The 16,270-nt window shown below is 44.4% G+C and overlaps 1 protein-coding gene across 3 annotated transcripts in view; it reads right to left on the bottom strand.

Annotated features, from left to right (window-relative positions):
- The window catches only part of sh3pxd2aa (SH3 and PX domains 2Aa), a 610,480-nt gene that overhangs the window by 236,984 nt on the left and 357,226 nt on the right, over nucleotides 1-16,270 (bottom strand). For 2 of the 3 annotated variants that reach the window (XM_080206018.1, XM_080206019.1), the window contains exon 7: nucleotides 9,673-9,804. In XM_080206018.1, coding sequence (XP_080062144.1) covers nucleotides 9,673-9,804 — 132 coding nt within the window. Of the gene's footprint in view, nucleotides 1-9,672; nucleotides 9,805-10,105; nucleotides 10,125-16,270 lie in introns of those variants that run through there. The other variant, XM_080206020.1, reaches the window with a different exon arrangement.

The raw sequence follows: 16,270 nt of genomic DNA, 5'->3' as shown, positions 1-16,270 counted from the left end.
TGCGACATGAACCCAAGATCCCTGTTGAGACCGTCCTCATGTGTGCGGAACTTGGCTATCAGTCTCTGTTCAGCGACTCTGCGCTGTCGTGTGTCGTGAAGGCCGCCTTGGAGAATGCTTACCCGAAGGTCAGAGGCTGAATGCCCGTGACCACTGAAGTGTTCGCCAACAGGAATCTCTTTAAACTGTGATCAGTGCTCCTTCCACGAAGGGGCTAACCCCGAAAGCTTGTGAGTATATTATCAAATAAATAGGTTGGACTAAAACCTGGTGTTGTCAGACTTTTTACTGTGGACAAGTCGCCAGGACCGGATGGAATGCATCCAAGGGTTCTGAAAGAAATGGCGGAGGTGAAAGTGGATGCCTTGGTGGTTATTTTCCAGATGTTGCTGGATTCCGGGGAAGTGCCGGAAGATTGGAAAACGGCTAATGTTACGCCGTTGTTTAAGAAGGGTACCAGGCAAAAAGGCGGGGAATTATAGGCCAGTTAGTTTAACGTCTGTTGTAGGTAAAATGTTAGAATCCGTCATCAAGGAGGAAATAGCGAGGCATCTTGAGAGGAATTGCTTGATAGAGCAGACGCAGCACGGTTTCGTTAAAGGGAAGTCGTGTCTGACAAATTTACTGGAGATCTATGAGGATGTGTCTAGGGCGGTGGATAGAGGAGAGCCGGTGGATGTGGTCTTTCTTGATTTTCAGAAGGCGTTTGACAAGGTACCTCACAAGAGGTTATTGCAGAAGGTCAGGGGACATGGAGTTGGGGGTAGGGTGTTCGCGTGGATCGAGGATTGGTTGTCAAATAGGAGGCAGAGAGTGGGGGTCAATGGTTGCTATTCGGATTGGCGGATGGTGACTAGTGGAGTGCCCCAGGGGTCGGTGCTGGGGCCTCAGCTATTTACCATTTATATAGATGATCTGGAGGAGGGAGCCGAGTGTAGGGTGTCGAAATTTGCTGATGACACCAAGATTGGTGGAATGGCAAATTGTGCGGAGGGTGTGGAGAGTCTACAGAAGGATCTCGATAGGCTGGGCGAATGGGCCAGGAAATGGCAAATGGAATTTAATGTTGGCAAGTGCGAGGTGGTCCACTTTGGTAGGAATAATGGTAGGAAGGACTATAACTTACGTGGCGAAAACCTGCAGCAGGCAACGGTGCAGAGGGACCTCGGGGTCCTTGTGCATGAGTCGCAAAAACCCAGCCTGCAGGTGCAGCAGGTGGTCAGGAAGGCAAATGGGATGCTGGCCTTCATAGCGAGGGGGATTGAATATAAAAGTAGGGAGGTCTTGCTGCGGCTGTATAGGGCATTGGTGAGGCCGCAGCTGGAGTACTGTGTGCAGTTTTGGGTGCCGCACCTGCGCAAAGATATTTTGGCCTTGGAGGGAGTGCAGAGGAGGTTTACTAGGCTGATACCGGAGTTGAGGGGGTTGAGCTATGAGGAGAGGGTGAATAAACTGGGCTTGTACTCGTTAGAGTTTAGAAGAATGAGGGGAGATCTCATTGAGACGTATAAGATGATGAATGGGATGGATAGGATAGAGGTGGAGGGACTCTTCCCGCTCAGAAAGGATAGTAGGACTAGGGGGCACAGCCTTAAGATAAAGGGGGGGCGGTTTAGAACAGAGTTGAGGAGGAACTTCTTCACTCAAAGGGTGGTGAATCTCTGGAATTCTCTGCCCGTTGAAGTGGTGGAGGCTACCTCGCTAAATATTTTTAAGACGCGGGTTGATGGGTTTTTGATAAGAGAGGGGATTAAGGGTTATGGGGAGAGGGCGGGAATGTGGAACTGAGCCACGACAGATCAGCCATGATCTTATTGAATGGCGGGGCAGGCTCGAAGGGCTAGATGGCCTACTCCTGCTCCTATTTCTTATGTTCTTACATTTAAGCTTCATTTGTATTTCTGTATTAGTGTGGTAATGGTTAAAACTTCAGTTTAACTTCATGTTAAACAAAGGTGCCTGCAAGTCAATAGGTTTTGGTTTCACTTTAAACATTGCTTACATTGTAATAAAGGTTTTACAGTGTAAAGGCAAACACAGCACAGGCTGTTGCTCACTAAGAAGCATAAGCACTTGTGTTTTCAGTTTGGACCCAGGTAACCCAGGGGCAAGAAGCATCCCACAGAAGCTGCCAGGACAGGCTAGACAATTCATAGGGACAGAAAGCAAGCTCCAGAAACCAGGAAATGAAAAATAGGGAAGTCCCAGGAAGACTGAAGTCACCAAGACAAACAACCAGATCTAAAATGTATTTTTTAGTCACAACTAAGGCTTACATTAACACTGCAATAAAGTTACTGTGAAATTTCCCTAGTGACCACACCGTGGCACCTGTTTGGGTCAATGCACCTAACCAGCGCATCTTTCAGACTGTGGGAGGAAACCCATGCAGACGCGGGGAGAATGTGAAAACTCCACACAACAGTGACCTAAGCTGGGAATCGAACCTGATCCCCTGGCACTGTGAGGCAGTAGCACCAACCACTGTGCCACCATGCCACCCGTTGAATCTGAACAAGGTTCTGAAGTTAAAGAAAGGGGCAGAATAAAAACAGTTGAAGACAGAGCTGCAAGGTGCAGACCTGGAGACACTGAACTGAACTGGATCATGTACTACTATACACAATTTGCACTGGATTACTGTATTACTATATAGTACACACTGGATTACTGGATTATTATATACGCTGTACTGGATTACTATACACACTGCAGTGGACTACTGCATTACTATACACACTGCAGTGGATTGCTGCATTACTGTACACACTGCAGTGGATTGCTGCATTACTGTACACACTGCAGTGGATTGCTGCATTACTGTACACACTGCAGTGAATTATTGCATTACTATACACACTGCAGTGGATTGCTGCATTACTACACACACACTGCAGTGGATTGCTGCATTACTATACACACTGCAGTGGATTGCTGCATTACTATACACACTGTACTGGATTACTCAGTTACTATACAGACTGCACTGGATTACTCAGTTACTATATACACTGTACTGGATTACTATATTTCTATACACACTGTGCTGGATTACTCAGTTACTGTACAGACTGCACCGGGTTGCTCAGTTACTATACACTCTGCACCGGATTACTCAGTTACTATATACACTGTACTGGATTACTATATTTCTATACACACTGCACTGGATTACTCAGTTACTATATACACTGTACTGGGTTACTATATTTCTATACACACTGTACTGGATTACTCAGTTACTATACAGACTGCACTGGATTACTCAGTTACTATATACACTGTACTGGATTACTATATTTCTATACACACTGTGCTGGATTACTCAGTTACTATACAGACTGCACCGGGTTGCTCAGTTACTATACACTCTGCACCGGATTACTCAGTTACTATACACGCTGCACTGGATCACTATACACACTGCACCAGATTGCTCAGTTTCTATACATGCTGCACTGGATTATTGTATTACTACACACACTGCACTGGACTACTCAGTTACTATACACACTGCACTGGATTACTATATACACTGCACTGGATTACTCAGTTACTATACACGCTGCACTGGATTCCTGACGACACCAAAGTCGGAGGAGTTGTAGACAGTGAGGATGCATGTTACAGTTTGCAGAGGGACATAGATAAGCTGCAGAGCTGGGCCGAGAGGTGGCAAATGGAGTTTAATGCAGAAAAGTGAGAGGTGATTCACTTTGGTAAGAGTAACAGGAGTACAGAATATAGGGCTAATGGAAGGACTCTTGGTAGTGTCAACAAGCAGAGAGATCTCGGTGTACATGTGCACAGATCCCTGAAAGTTGGCACCCAGGTTGATAAGGTTGTTAAGACAGCGTACGGTGCGTTAGCTTTTATTGGTAGAGGGATTGAATTTTGGAGCTGTGAGGTCATGTTGCAACTGTACAAAACTGGTGCGGCCGCACTTGGAGTATTGCATACAGTTCTGGTTGCCGCATTATAGGAAAGATGTGGAAGCATTGGGAAGGGTGCAGAGGAGGTTTACCAGGATGTTGCCTGGTATGGTAGGAAGGTCTTATGAGGAAAGGCTGAGGGAATTGAGGTTGTTTTCGTTAGAGAGAAAAAGGTTAAGAGGTGACTTAATTGAGGCATATAAGATGATCAGAGAGCTAGATAGGGTGGATAGTGAGAGCCTTTTTCCTCGGATGGTGATGGCTAACACAAGGGGACATAGCTTTAAATTGAGGGGTGATAATTATAGGACGGATGTCAGAGATAGGTTCTTTATTCAGAGGGTAGTAAGGTTGTGGAATGCCCTGCCTGCAGCAGTTGTGGACTCACCAACTTTAAGGGCATTCAAATGGTCAGTGGATAGGCATATAGATAATATTGGAATAGTTTAGGTTAGAGGGTCATCAGATTGTTGCGCCGACCAGTGCAACCATCGAGGGCTGAAGGGCCTGTACTGCACTGTAATGTTCTATGGTCTATACACACTGCACTGAATTACTCTATTACTATACACACTGCACTGGATTACAGTATTACTATACACACTGCACCGGATTATTGTATTACTATACACACTGCACAGGATTACTATATTTCTATACACACTGCACTGGATTGCTGTATTACTATACACACTGCACTGGATTATTGTATTTCTATACACACTGCACCGGATTATTGTATTTCTATACACACTGCACCGGATTACTGTATTATTATGCATTCTGCACTGGATTACTGTATTACTACACAGTGCACTGGATTACTCAGTTATTATATACATGGCATTGGATTACACAGTTACAATCCACACTGCACTGGATTACTGGATTACTATACACACGGTACTGGATTACTATACACACTGCACTGGATTACTGTATTACTATACACCCTGCACTGGATCACTCAGTTACCATACACACGGCACTGGATTACTCAGTTACTATACACACGGCACTGAATTACTGTATTACAGTGCATACTGCGCTGGATCACTGGTTTACTACACACAGTGCACTGGATTACTCAGTTACTGTATACACTAGATTACTGTATTACTATACACACTGCACTGGCTTACCGTATTACTATACACACTGCACTGGATTACTGCATTACGATACACACTGCACTGGATTACTCTGTTACTATACCTACTGTACTGGATTACTGTATTACTATACACACTGCACTGGATTACTGTATTACTATGCATACTGCACTGGATAAGTGTATTACTATACACACTGCACTGGGTTTCTGTATGACTATACACACTGCACCTGATTACTCAGTTACTATACCCACCACACTGGATTACTGTATTACTCTACACACCTCACGGGATTACTCAGTTATTATACACAATGCACTGGATAATTCAGTTACTACACACACTGCTTTGGATTACTCAGTTACTATATCACTGCACTGAATTACTGTATTGCTATACACACTGCGCTGGATTACTGTATTACTATATACACTGCACTGCATTAGTGCATTACTGTACATGCTGCACTGGATTGCTGTATTACTATACACTTCTCACCTGGTTACTATGCACACTGCGCTGGATTACTCAGTTTCTATACACTGTACTAGATTACTGTATTACTATACACACTGCACTGGATTGCCATATTACTATACACCCTGCACTAGATTACTGTATTACTATACACACTGCACTGTATTACTGTATTACTATATACACTGCACTGGATGACTGTATTACTATACACACTGCACCAGATTACGCGGTTACTATACACTATGCTGGACTACTCAGTTACTAAAGGCACAGCACTGGAATACCCAATTGCCATTCACACTAAACAGGATTGAATCATCATAGAATCACCATGGTGCAGAAGGGGGCCATTCGGCCCATCAAGCCTGTACTGACAACTATCCTGACTACACCCTATCCCCGTGACCCCACATATTTATCTTGCTAATCCCTCAAACCTACGCACCCTGGGACACCAAGGGGCAATTAGCACAGCCAAAACATCTAACCTGCACGTCTTTCAGACTGTGGGAGAAAACCAGAACATCCAGAGGAAGCCCACACAGACACAGGAAGAACATGCAGACTGCACACAGACAGTGACCAAAGCTGGGAATCGAACCCAGCTCTCTTGCGCTGTGAGGCAACAGTGCTAATCACTGTGCCACTGTGCTACCCTATACAACACTGAAACAGGCCCTTCAGCCCAACTAATCCATGCCGACCAGATTTCCCAAACTGAACCATTCCCATTTGCCTGCATTTGGTCCTTATCCTCCCAAATCTTTCCTATCCATGTACCTGTCCAATGTCTTTTCAATGTTGTGGTTGTACCCACCTTTACCACCTCCTCTGACAGCTCATTCCAAATATGCACCATCCTCTGTGTGAAAAAGTTGCCCCTCACATCCTTTTTAAATCTTTCCCCTCTCACCTTAAACCTATGTCCTCTAGTTTTGGACTCCCCCTATCCTGGGGAAAAGACCATGGCTGTTCACCTTATCTAAGCCCTCATGATCTTAAAGATCTCTATAAGGTCACCACTCATCCTCTAGGGATAAAAGTCCTGCTCGATCCAGCCTCTCCTTATAATTCAAACCTTCCAATCCTGGTAAAATCTTTTTTGCACCTTTTCCAGTTTAATAGCATCCTTCCTATAGCGGGACAACCAGAATTGTACACAGTGCTCCAAATGTGGCCGCACCAATGTCCTGTGCAGTTGTAACATAACGTCCCAACACCTGTAGTCAATGCTCTGACCAATGAAGGCAAGTGTGCCAAATGCCGCCATAACCACTCAGTCTCCTTGTGACGCTACTTTCAAGGAACTATGTATCTGCACCCTCTACATCTCTCTGTTTGACCACACTCACCAGTACCCTACCATTCACTGTGTTAATCCTGCCCTGGTTTGTTTACCAAAATACAACACCTCAGTATCTATACACACTGTACTGGATCAGCTAGGTAATATACACACTGTACTGAATTACCTGGGTACTATGTACCCTACACCCTGTTAGCATAGACACAGCACTGGATTATCCTGTTAGTACAGACACAGCACCGGATTACCCTGTAAATATAGACACAGTACTGGATTACCCCGTTACATAGACACAGCACTGGATTACCCTGTTAGCGTAGATATAAGCACTGGATTACTCTGTTACATAGACACAGCACCGGATTACCCTGTTAGTATGGACACAGTACTGGATTACCCTGATACATAGACACAGCACTGGATTACTCTGTTAGCACAGACACGGCACTGGATTACCCTGTTAGCGTAGACACAGCACCGGATTACCCTGTTAGCGTAGACACAGCACCGGATTACCCTGTTAGCGTAGACACAGCACTGGATTACCCTGTTAGCATAGACACAGCACTGGATTACCCTGTTAGCATAGACACAGCACTGGATTACCCAGTTAGCATATTCACAGCATTGGATTACCCTGTTAGCGTAGGCACAGCACTGGATTACCCTGTTAGTGTATACACAGCACCAGATCACCCTGTCACCATACATTCTAAACTGGATTATCAATTACTGTGCGCACTGCACTGGATCACCCAGTTATTACACCTTCATAGATGCGTATAGGCCCTTCAGGCCATTGTAGCTGCTTCAGTCAAAAACAAACCACCTAATTATTCCAATCCCATTTTCCAGCACTTGGTCCATAGATTGCCTTAACTTTGCAAGTGCGTATCTAAATACTTCTTAATGTAATGAGGGTCTCTGTCTCCACCACACTTTCAGGCAGTGAGTTCCAGACTCTCACCGTCCTTGTTTGAAAATGTTTTCCTCACATTCCCGCTAAGCCCCCTGCTCTTTACCTTAAATTTACCTACCCTGGTATTCCACCAAGTGGCAAGGTTTCTTCCTGTCTATTCTATCTATGCTCTTATATTTTAGACATCTCAATCATGTCCCCCCTCAGTCTCCTCTGCTCCATGGAGAATTACCCCAGTTTATCCAATCTCTCTTCGTAATTAAAACAATCCAGCCCAAGCAGCATCCTGATAAATCTCCTCCTTTGTACTCTTTCTACTGCTATCATATTCCTTCTATAATATGGATTGCAGAACAGCACACAGTACTCTAGCTGTGGCCTAACCAATGTTTTATATAGTTTCAGCATAACCTTCCTTAGCTAATAAAGACAAGTATACCATATGCCTTCTTATCCACCTGTCCTGCTATCTTAAAGGACCAGTGGACACGCGCACCAAGGTCCTTTTGGTCCTCGGTGCTGCCCAGGATTCTGCCGTTCATCATGTATTCCCTTGGCTTGTTTGTCCTGATCAAGTATGTCACGTCACACTTATCCGGATTGCATTGGATTTCCCTGTAACGATACACTGCACTGGGTTACCCTGTTACTGTACACCTTGCACTGGATTGCCTGGTACACACTACATTGGATCACGTGGTTACCATACACACAGCACTGGGTAGTCTAGTTACTGTACACAGTACACTGGATAGTCTAGTTACTGTACACACAGCACTGGATAGTCTAGTTACTGTACACACAGCACTGGATAGTCTAGTTACTAAACACTGCACTGGATTGTCTAATTACTGTACACTGCACTGGATTGTCTAATTACTGTATGAAATGCACTGGATTGCACTGTTGTTTCTCACACTGCACTGGATCATGCGATTACTATACACATTGCATTAGATCACATGATTAATGTAGAAACTGCTGGATTTGGCTATTTAACCATTGAATTATGAGAAAAAGTGATCTTGTTGCAGTTGGGCAGAGTGCTCCAACTGTAAAACAGGAAACCACTTCAATGAGACTCTTGTTTTTTCCCCATGGATTCAGACAGTGTTTTGCCACAAAACTCTCAGTGCAAGTTTCACATCAACTCCAACACAATTCATATAATTAATGCTGAACTCAAACCTTCTCTATCACTAAAACAAAAATGGAGTACAGGCCATAGGTTGCCTTGCTGCTTGTGCTTTGTGTAAAGGACAAGGGGTAACTGGCAGAGACTAAGATAGTATCACCTACTCAGAACCCAATTCTGACAGAACAGTTTCTTTGCGCACTGACACAATGCAGCACACAGCACGCGTGCCAGTCACTATCCAAACATTGCAGGCAAAGAGTCACTCGTACAACAGCCAAATTCTCTACATATACAAACACTTCAATAAACATTACAGAAACATCAGATCCAGCTCATACTGCATGGATTCAGATTAGCTTTACTCACAAATATTCAGACACAATGATACATTGGTGTCAAAAAGGAAAAAAAAGTTAAAAGGTATTTTCAGGAAAAGAATGGAACCATTCCAAACTGTAACCACATGTTTACAGGAGAGGGGCTCTAAGGGGAATAAAATAACTTTGCATTTCATTGAAGTGTATTATCGGAGCTAGGTACAGTCTAATGTGCAGAGTATTGCGATATAGACTGTGTTTACAGCACTTTTACATTCTTAATTAATACAGAACTTTGCAGACATTCCTATAGAGAGAGGCAGATCTTGGCCTTGCGCCCAAAGCAACAGGGAGCTCCTCATACTCAGCCAAAGGCAGACACAGATGGAAGCAATGTACAGTACTGAGACTGGAGGAGAGAGAGAGAGAGAAGGAAGATTTTTAAAACTTATTTTTCTTACTTACCACTTTCACTTTTTTCAATAACATCCACCACTTCTCCTGCCTTTAAGCTGATTTCAGAGTTCTCCTGCTTCTCATAGTTGGCGACCACCACATACTGATCCAAAACCATGGGCTCTGACACAGCCTCCAGACCTGGAGTAGGGAAAAAGCAAGCTGTCAGCCAACTCGCAGCCATGGCTCCTTGCAAGCGACAAAGTATCCCACACACGATAGGCTAAATCTTTAGCACCCCTCAACCAATCAGAACTCAAGCTCAGTATACTGCATATTCTTAAAGATCCGGCCATATAGAATCTTCTTTCCAGCCCCTCTGCTGCACTGTCTAACATCTGAATCTTCAGATCGCGTTTAATTCAAGATTCTTGGAACTTTAATCTGAGAAAAGATGCTAGCATAAGGCCAAATCTATCCACAGCTCTCAATTTCAGCTCACACACAGTCAGGGAGATTGCCAGCAGCCGCCACAGAGACACAGTTAAAAATAATAAACAGCCCGTCCCGTCCCGTCCCTCTCTGCCAGGGAGAGACCAGAGGCAGTGTGGGGGATGAGAACACCAATAGCAATTGGCTGCTCTTAAAGCCTTAAATAGAAACACATGAGTGAGATGGACCAGGGAGGGGGAGCTGTTTACATTATTGCCAGATACAGAAAAGTTACATTTGCCAGCTTTGTTATCTTATCTGCTTTCTTATATAAGTCCCCAAAGTAATTGCTAAATAAATTATCTACATTAGCAAGATATCCCACTTGCAGCAGAATCTAGTCCAAATGCTGACATACCCAGTGAGAGCCGCTGTTAACAGAGCTACTTTCGGCTTTCCTGGGCGTTCCATAGGCCTTTCCTGGAAGTCACAGGAAATTGTTTGTTGTCCACTGACTGAATATCTATTTTTGCCAGAACTCATTCCACTTTAATCATACCTCAGAGACATCTTTACTGACAGCTCCAGGATACAGACCCCAATCTTACAAATATAAAATTATGTTTCCAAACAAAGGGCAATCAAACCAGGCCCATCCCAGGAGTCCAGCCAAAGAATCATCAATCTCAATGCTGTCCACCCCTCTGATAAAGCAAAGAGTAAGCGTCTCCCCTCAATCTAACACACCTTATTCCAAAGAAATCCTAACCATGCAACTAACCCCTATTGCCTCAAATGGAACACATGGAAGATAGCCCTTCATCCCAACATTATAGGCTGAGTTAAGGTACTGATGTACCACAGCTCAGCTCAGGGGAGACACTAGCATAGTGAATCCAGAGACTTAGGGGACCTGGGTTCAAATCCCACCATGGCAGATGGTGAAATTTGAATTCAATAGAAATCTGGAATTTTTTAAAGAAGTGTCTACTGATGACCGTGAAACCATTGTCAATTGCAATTAAAACCCATCTGGTTCACTCGTGTCCTTTAGAGAAGGAAATCTGCCTTCTTTACCTTGTCTGGCCTACATGTGACTCCACATCCACAGCAATGTGGTTGAGTGTCAAAGGGATGGGCAACAAACGCTGGCTCAGCCAACAATGTCCATACCCCATCAACAAATAATAAAAGAAAGCACAGCCAAGCACAGAACATCGAACACTACAACGCAGTACAGGCCCTTCGGCCCTCGATGTTGCGCCGACCAGTGGAACCAATCTAATGACCCTCTAACCTAAACTATTCCAATGTTATCCATATGCCTATCCACTGACCATTTGAACGCCCTTAAAGTTGGCGAGTCCACAACTGCTGCAGGCAGGGCATTCCACGCCCTTACTACCCTCTGAGTAAAGAACCTACCTCTGACATCCGTCCTATAATTACCACCCCTTAATTTAAAGCTATGTCCCCTCATGTTAGCCATCACCATCCAAGGAAAAAGGCTCTCACTGTCCACCCTATCTAACCCTCTGATCATCTTGTATGCCTCAGTTAGGTCACCTCTCAACGTTCTTCTGTCTAACGAAAACAACCTCAAGTCCCTCAGCCTTTCCTCATAAGACCTTCCCACCATACCAGGCAACATCCTGGTAAACCTCCTCTGCACCCTTCCCAATGCCTCCACATCTTTCTTATAATGCGGTGACCAGAACTGTACGCAATACTCCAAGTGCGGCCGCACCAGAGTTTTGTACAGTTGTAACATGACCTCATGGCTCCGAAATTCAATCCCTCTACCAATAAAAGCTAACACACCGTACGCCTTCTTAACAACCCTATCAAACTGGGTGCCAACTTTCAGGGATCTATGCACATGTACACCGAGAACTCTCTGCTCGTCGACACTACCAAGAGTCCTTCCATTAGCCCTATATTCTGTACTCCTGTTACTCTTACCAAAGTGAATCACCTCACACTTCTCCACATTAAACTCCATCTGCCACCTCTCAGCCCAGCTCTGCAGCTTATCTATGTCCCTCTGCAAACTGTAACATCCATCCTCGCTGTCTACAACTCCTCTGACTTTGGTGTCGTCAGCAAATTTACTAATCCATCCTTCTACACCCTCATCTAGGTCATTTATAAAAATGACAAACAGCAGTGGCCCCAAAACAGATCCCTGAGGCACACCACTTGTAACTGAACTCCAGGTTGAATATTTCCCATCAACCACCACCCTCTGTCTTCTATCAACTAGCCAATTCCTGATCCAAACTGCTAAATCACCCTCAATCCCATGCATCTGCATTTTCTGCAGTAGCCTACCATGGGGAACCTTATCAAACGCTTTGCTAAAATCCATATACACCACGTCAACTGCCTTACCCTTATCCACCTCTTTGGTCACCTTTTCAAAAAAACTTGATAAGGTTTGTGGGGCACGACCTACCCTTCACAAAACCGTGTTGACTATCCTTAATCAATTTATTTCCCTCTAGATGATTATAAATCCTATCCCTTATAATTCTTTCCAAAACTTTGCCGACAACAGAAGTAAGGCTCACTGGTCTATAATTCCCAGGATGGTCTCTACTCCCTTCTTGAACAAAGGGACAACATTTGCTATCGTCCAGTCTTCCGGCACTATACCTGTAGCCAATGACGACATGAAGATCAAAGCCAAAGGCTCTGCAATCTCCTCCCTCGCCTCCCAGAGAATCCTAGGGTAAATCCCATCCAGCCCAGGGGACTTATCTATTTTCACACTCTCAAGAATTGCTAACACCTCCTCCTTATGTACCTCAATCCCGTCTAGTTGAAAAGCCTGTATCTCAGTATTCTCCTTGACTACATTGACTTTTTCCTGCGTGAATACTGACGAAAAATATTCATTTAGTGCCTCGCCTATCTCTTCAGGCTCCACGCACAACTTCCCGCTACTGTCCCTGACTGGCCCTAATCTTGTCCTAACCAATCTTTTATTCTTGACATACCTGTAGAAAGCTTTAGGGTTCTCCTTGAGCCTATCCGCCAAAGTCTTCTCATGTCCTCTTCTAAACACTCTCTTTAGCTCCTTCCTGGCTAATTTGTAACTCTCCTGTACCCTAACTGAGCCTTCACGTCTCACCTTTACATAAGCCTCCTTCTTCCTCTTCACTAGAAATTCAACTTCCTTAGTACACCACGGTTCCCTCGCTCGACCACTTCCTCCCTGCCTGACAGGTACATATTTATCAAGGACTCGCAGTAGCTGCTCCTTGAATAAGCTCCACATTTCAGTTGTTCCCAGCCCCTGCAGTTTCCTACTCCAACCTATGTATCCTAAATCTCGCCTAATAGCCTCATAATTACCTTTCCCCCAGCTATAACTTCTGCCCTTCGATTTATACCTATCCCTTTCCATCACTAAGGTAAACGTAACCGAATTGTGGTCACTATCATCAAAGAGCTCACCTACCTCCAAGTCTAACACCTGGTCTGGTTCATTACCCAGTACCAAATCCAATGTAGCTTTACCTCTTGTTGGCCTATCTACATACTGTGTCAGGAAACCTTCCTGCACACATTGGACAAAAACTGACCCCTCTAACGTGCTTGAGCTATAGCTTTTCCAATCAATATTTGTAAAGTTAAAGTCCCCCATAACAACTACCCTGTTACTTTCGCACCTATCCAGGATCATCTTTGCAATCCTTTCCTCTATATCTCTGGAACTTTTTGGAGGCCTATAAAAAACTCCCAGCAGGGTGACCTCTCCTTTCCTGTTTCTAATCTCAGCCCATACTACCTCAATAGGCAGGTCCACATCAAATGTCCTTTCTGCCATCGTAATACTGTCCTTGACTAACAATGCCACGCCTCCCCCTCTTCTACCACCTTCTCTGCTCTGACTGAAACATCTGAACCCCGGAACCTGCAACAACCATTCCCATCCCTGCTCTATCCATGTCTCTAAAATGGCCACAACATTGAAGTCCCAGGCACCAATCCAGGCTGCAAGTTCATCCACCTTATTGCGTATGCTCCTCGCATTAAAGTATACATACTTCAACCCACCCTCCTGCCTGCCAGTACTCTGCTGTGACCTAGAAACCTTATCCATGACCTCCCTATTCTCATCCTCCTGTACATTGGAGCTACAATTCAGGTTCCCACCCTGATAGGCAGCTATTAACAATCATTCTACAGCCAGGCAGCACACTGCTGATTACACATTGTTTTGCTCAGAGGCATGTTTTAGGGCTAGAGAAACCCAAAGAGATCCACCGAACCATCACAAGCTACACAATCATTCCAAGTATGAGACTTGCTGTTGTATGCTCATTAACTGCATTGCAAACAGAAAGCAGTTAATGCTCCAGCACCTTAGTAAGCTGTAAGGGTTGACGTCAAAAGTCTATTTCTTATAAAGTAGCTATTAATGTTTTTTTTTGAAAATTTGTGATGTATGGCTGAAAACTTACAATTTAAAAGCATTGGAGAAGTCATATAGACTTGAAATGGCTTCTCAGGTAAAAGTAGCGACAGCCAAATTTGTTGCATCTTGTCTTGGCTGCATGGGGAAGTGTGGGAATGTAATGGTTACAGGGAATTAAGTGTAAGGAGAATAGGTAGGTGTTGCTGTGGCCGGAACAAGACTCCAGGATGATATGTTGCCTCCCTGGTGCTAAAGTCAAGGATGTCTCGAAGCAGTTTCAGGACATTCTGAAGGGGGAGGGCCAACAGCCAGTGGTCGTAGTACACTTTGGTACAAATGACACAGGTAACACAAGGGATGAGAGCCTAAAGGCAGAATATAGGGAGCTAGGAAGCAAGCTAAAAAATAGGACCTCAAAGGTAGTGACTTCAGGAATACTACCAGTACTATGCGCAAGTTTAAAAAATATGTATTTCTGGGGAATATTGTGCAATACTGTGAAGAAGACTGTCGCTGGAATTCTACTGCCACGGAATCAGATTGGGCAAGGAGCAGACAACGGAAATGTCTGTTGACCTTGAGCAAAAATTTCTGGTCTCACTTGAGCGATGCCTTAAATTCCACCCTGTGTTTGTGTGTGTGTCTAGAGATCAGTTGCCCAGGAAGATCTCCTGGAAACAGCTCTGGGCTGGGAGAAGATGGAGTATGAATCAAACACAGAGCCAAACCAGAAAAGCCTCCCAGGCAGGAAGGGAATGGGTGACCATCAGGCATAGAAAGAGGCCAGGCAGGGAGTGCAGGAATCTCCTGTGACCATGCCCCTGCAAAATAGATATACCATTTTGGATACTGTAGAGGGGAACAGCCTCTAAGGGGAAAACAGCAGCAGCCATGGTTGGCTCTCCTGCACAGGGGAAGAGTGAAATATGTCAGAATGCAATAGCTATAGGGGATTCAACTGCAAACATGAAACCAAGATGGTATATTGCCTCTCTGGTGCTCGGATCAAGGATGTCTCAGAGCAGGTGTGCATATGTGTGAACAGCCAGTGATTGTGGTACACATTGGGTCAAACCACATAGTTAAATAAAAGGTTTAGGTCCTAATTACTAAATATAGGGAGTTTGAAAACAAGTTGGAAAGTAGGACCTCAAAGGTAGCGATCTCATTAAGGCTACCAGTGTCACGTGCTAGTTAGAGTAGAAATAGTATGACATATTGGATACCTGGCCAAAGAGATAGTGTGAGGGGGTGGGTTTCAGATTCCTGGGATATTGGGACCGGTTCTGAGGGAGGTGCGGTCAGTACAAACTGGTCAGGTTACATCTGAGCAGGATCAGGGCTGATGTCCTAGGGGGAATATTTGCTCGAGTGGTTTGTGAGGTTCAAACTAATTTTAAACTAGGGGATGGGAACTTATGCAAGGAGTCAGATGAGGGGGAGATCAAGAAATAAAGAAAGGGGAATTAGAAAAGTGATAGGCAGAGAAATCAAGGGCCAGAATCAAACAGCGCCACAATGAAAAATAGTGGGAACAAGACAATTAATTTTAAAAAGATATGCCTTAAGGCACTGTGCCTTAATGTATAGAGCATTGACAATGAAGTGGATTCATGCAAAGCGATGTAAATGGGTGTGATATGGTTGGAATTATGGAGACATGGCTGCAAGGCGACCAGGGATGGGAATTGAATGTCCAGGGGTATTCAGTGTTTAGGGAGGACAGACAAAAAGGAAAAGGCAGTGGAGTTGCATAGCTGGTTAAAGAGGAAATTAACACAATAGTGAGGAGTGACATTAACTCTGATGTTC

This window comes from Carcharhinus amblyrhynchos, chromosome 17 (genome assembly GCF_965287045.1).
Source record: "Carcharhinus amblyrhynchos chromosome 17, sCarAmb.v2.hapA, whole genome shotgun sequence".
NCBI classification, from domain to species: domain Eukaryota; kingdom Metazoa; phylum Chordata; class Chondrichthyes; order Carcharhiniformes; family Carcharhinidae; genus Carcharhinus; species Carcharhinus amblyrhynchos.
Note: the sequence above shows the minus strand (reverse complement) of the source record. Positions and strands in the feature narration are given on the sequence as shown.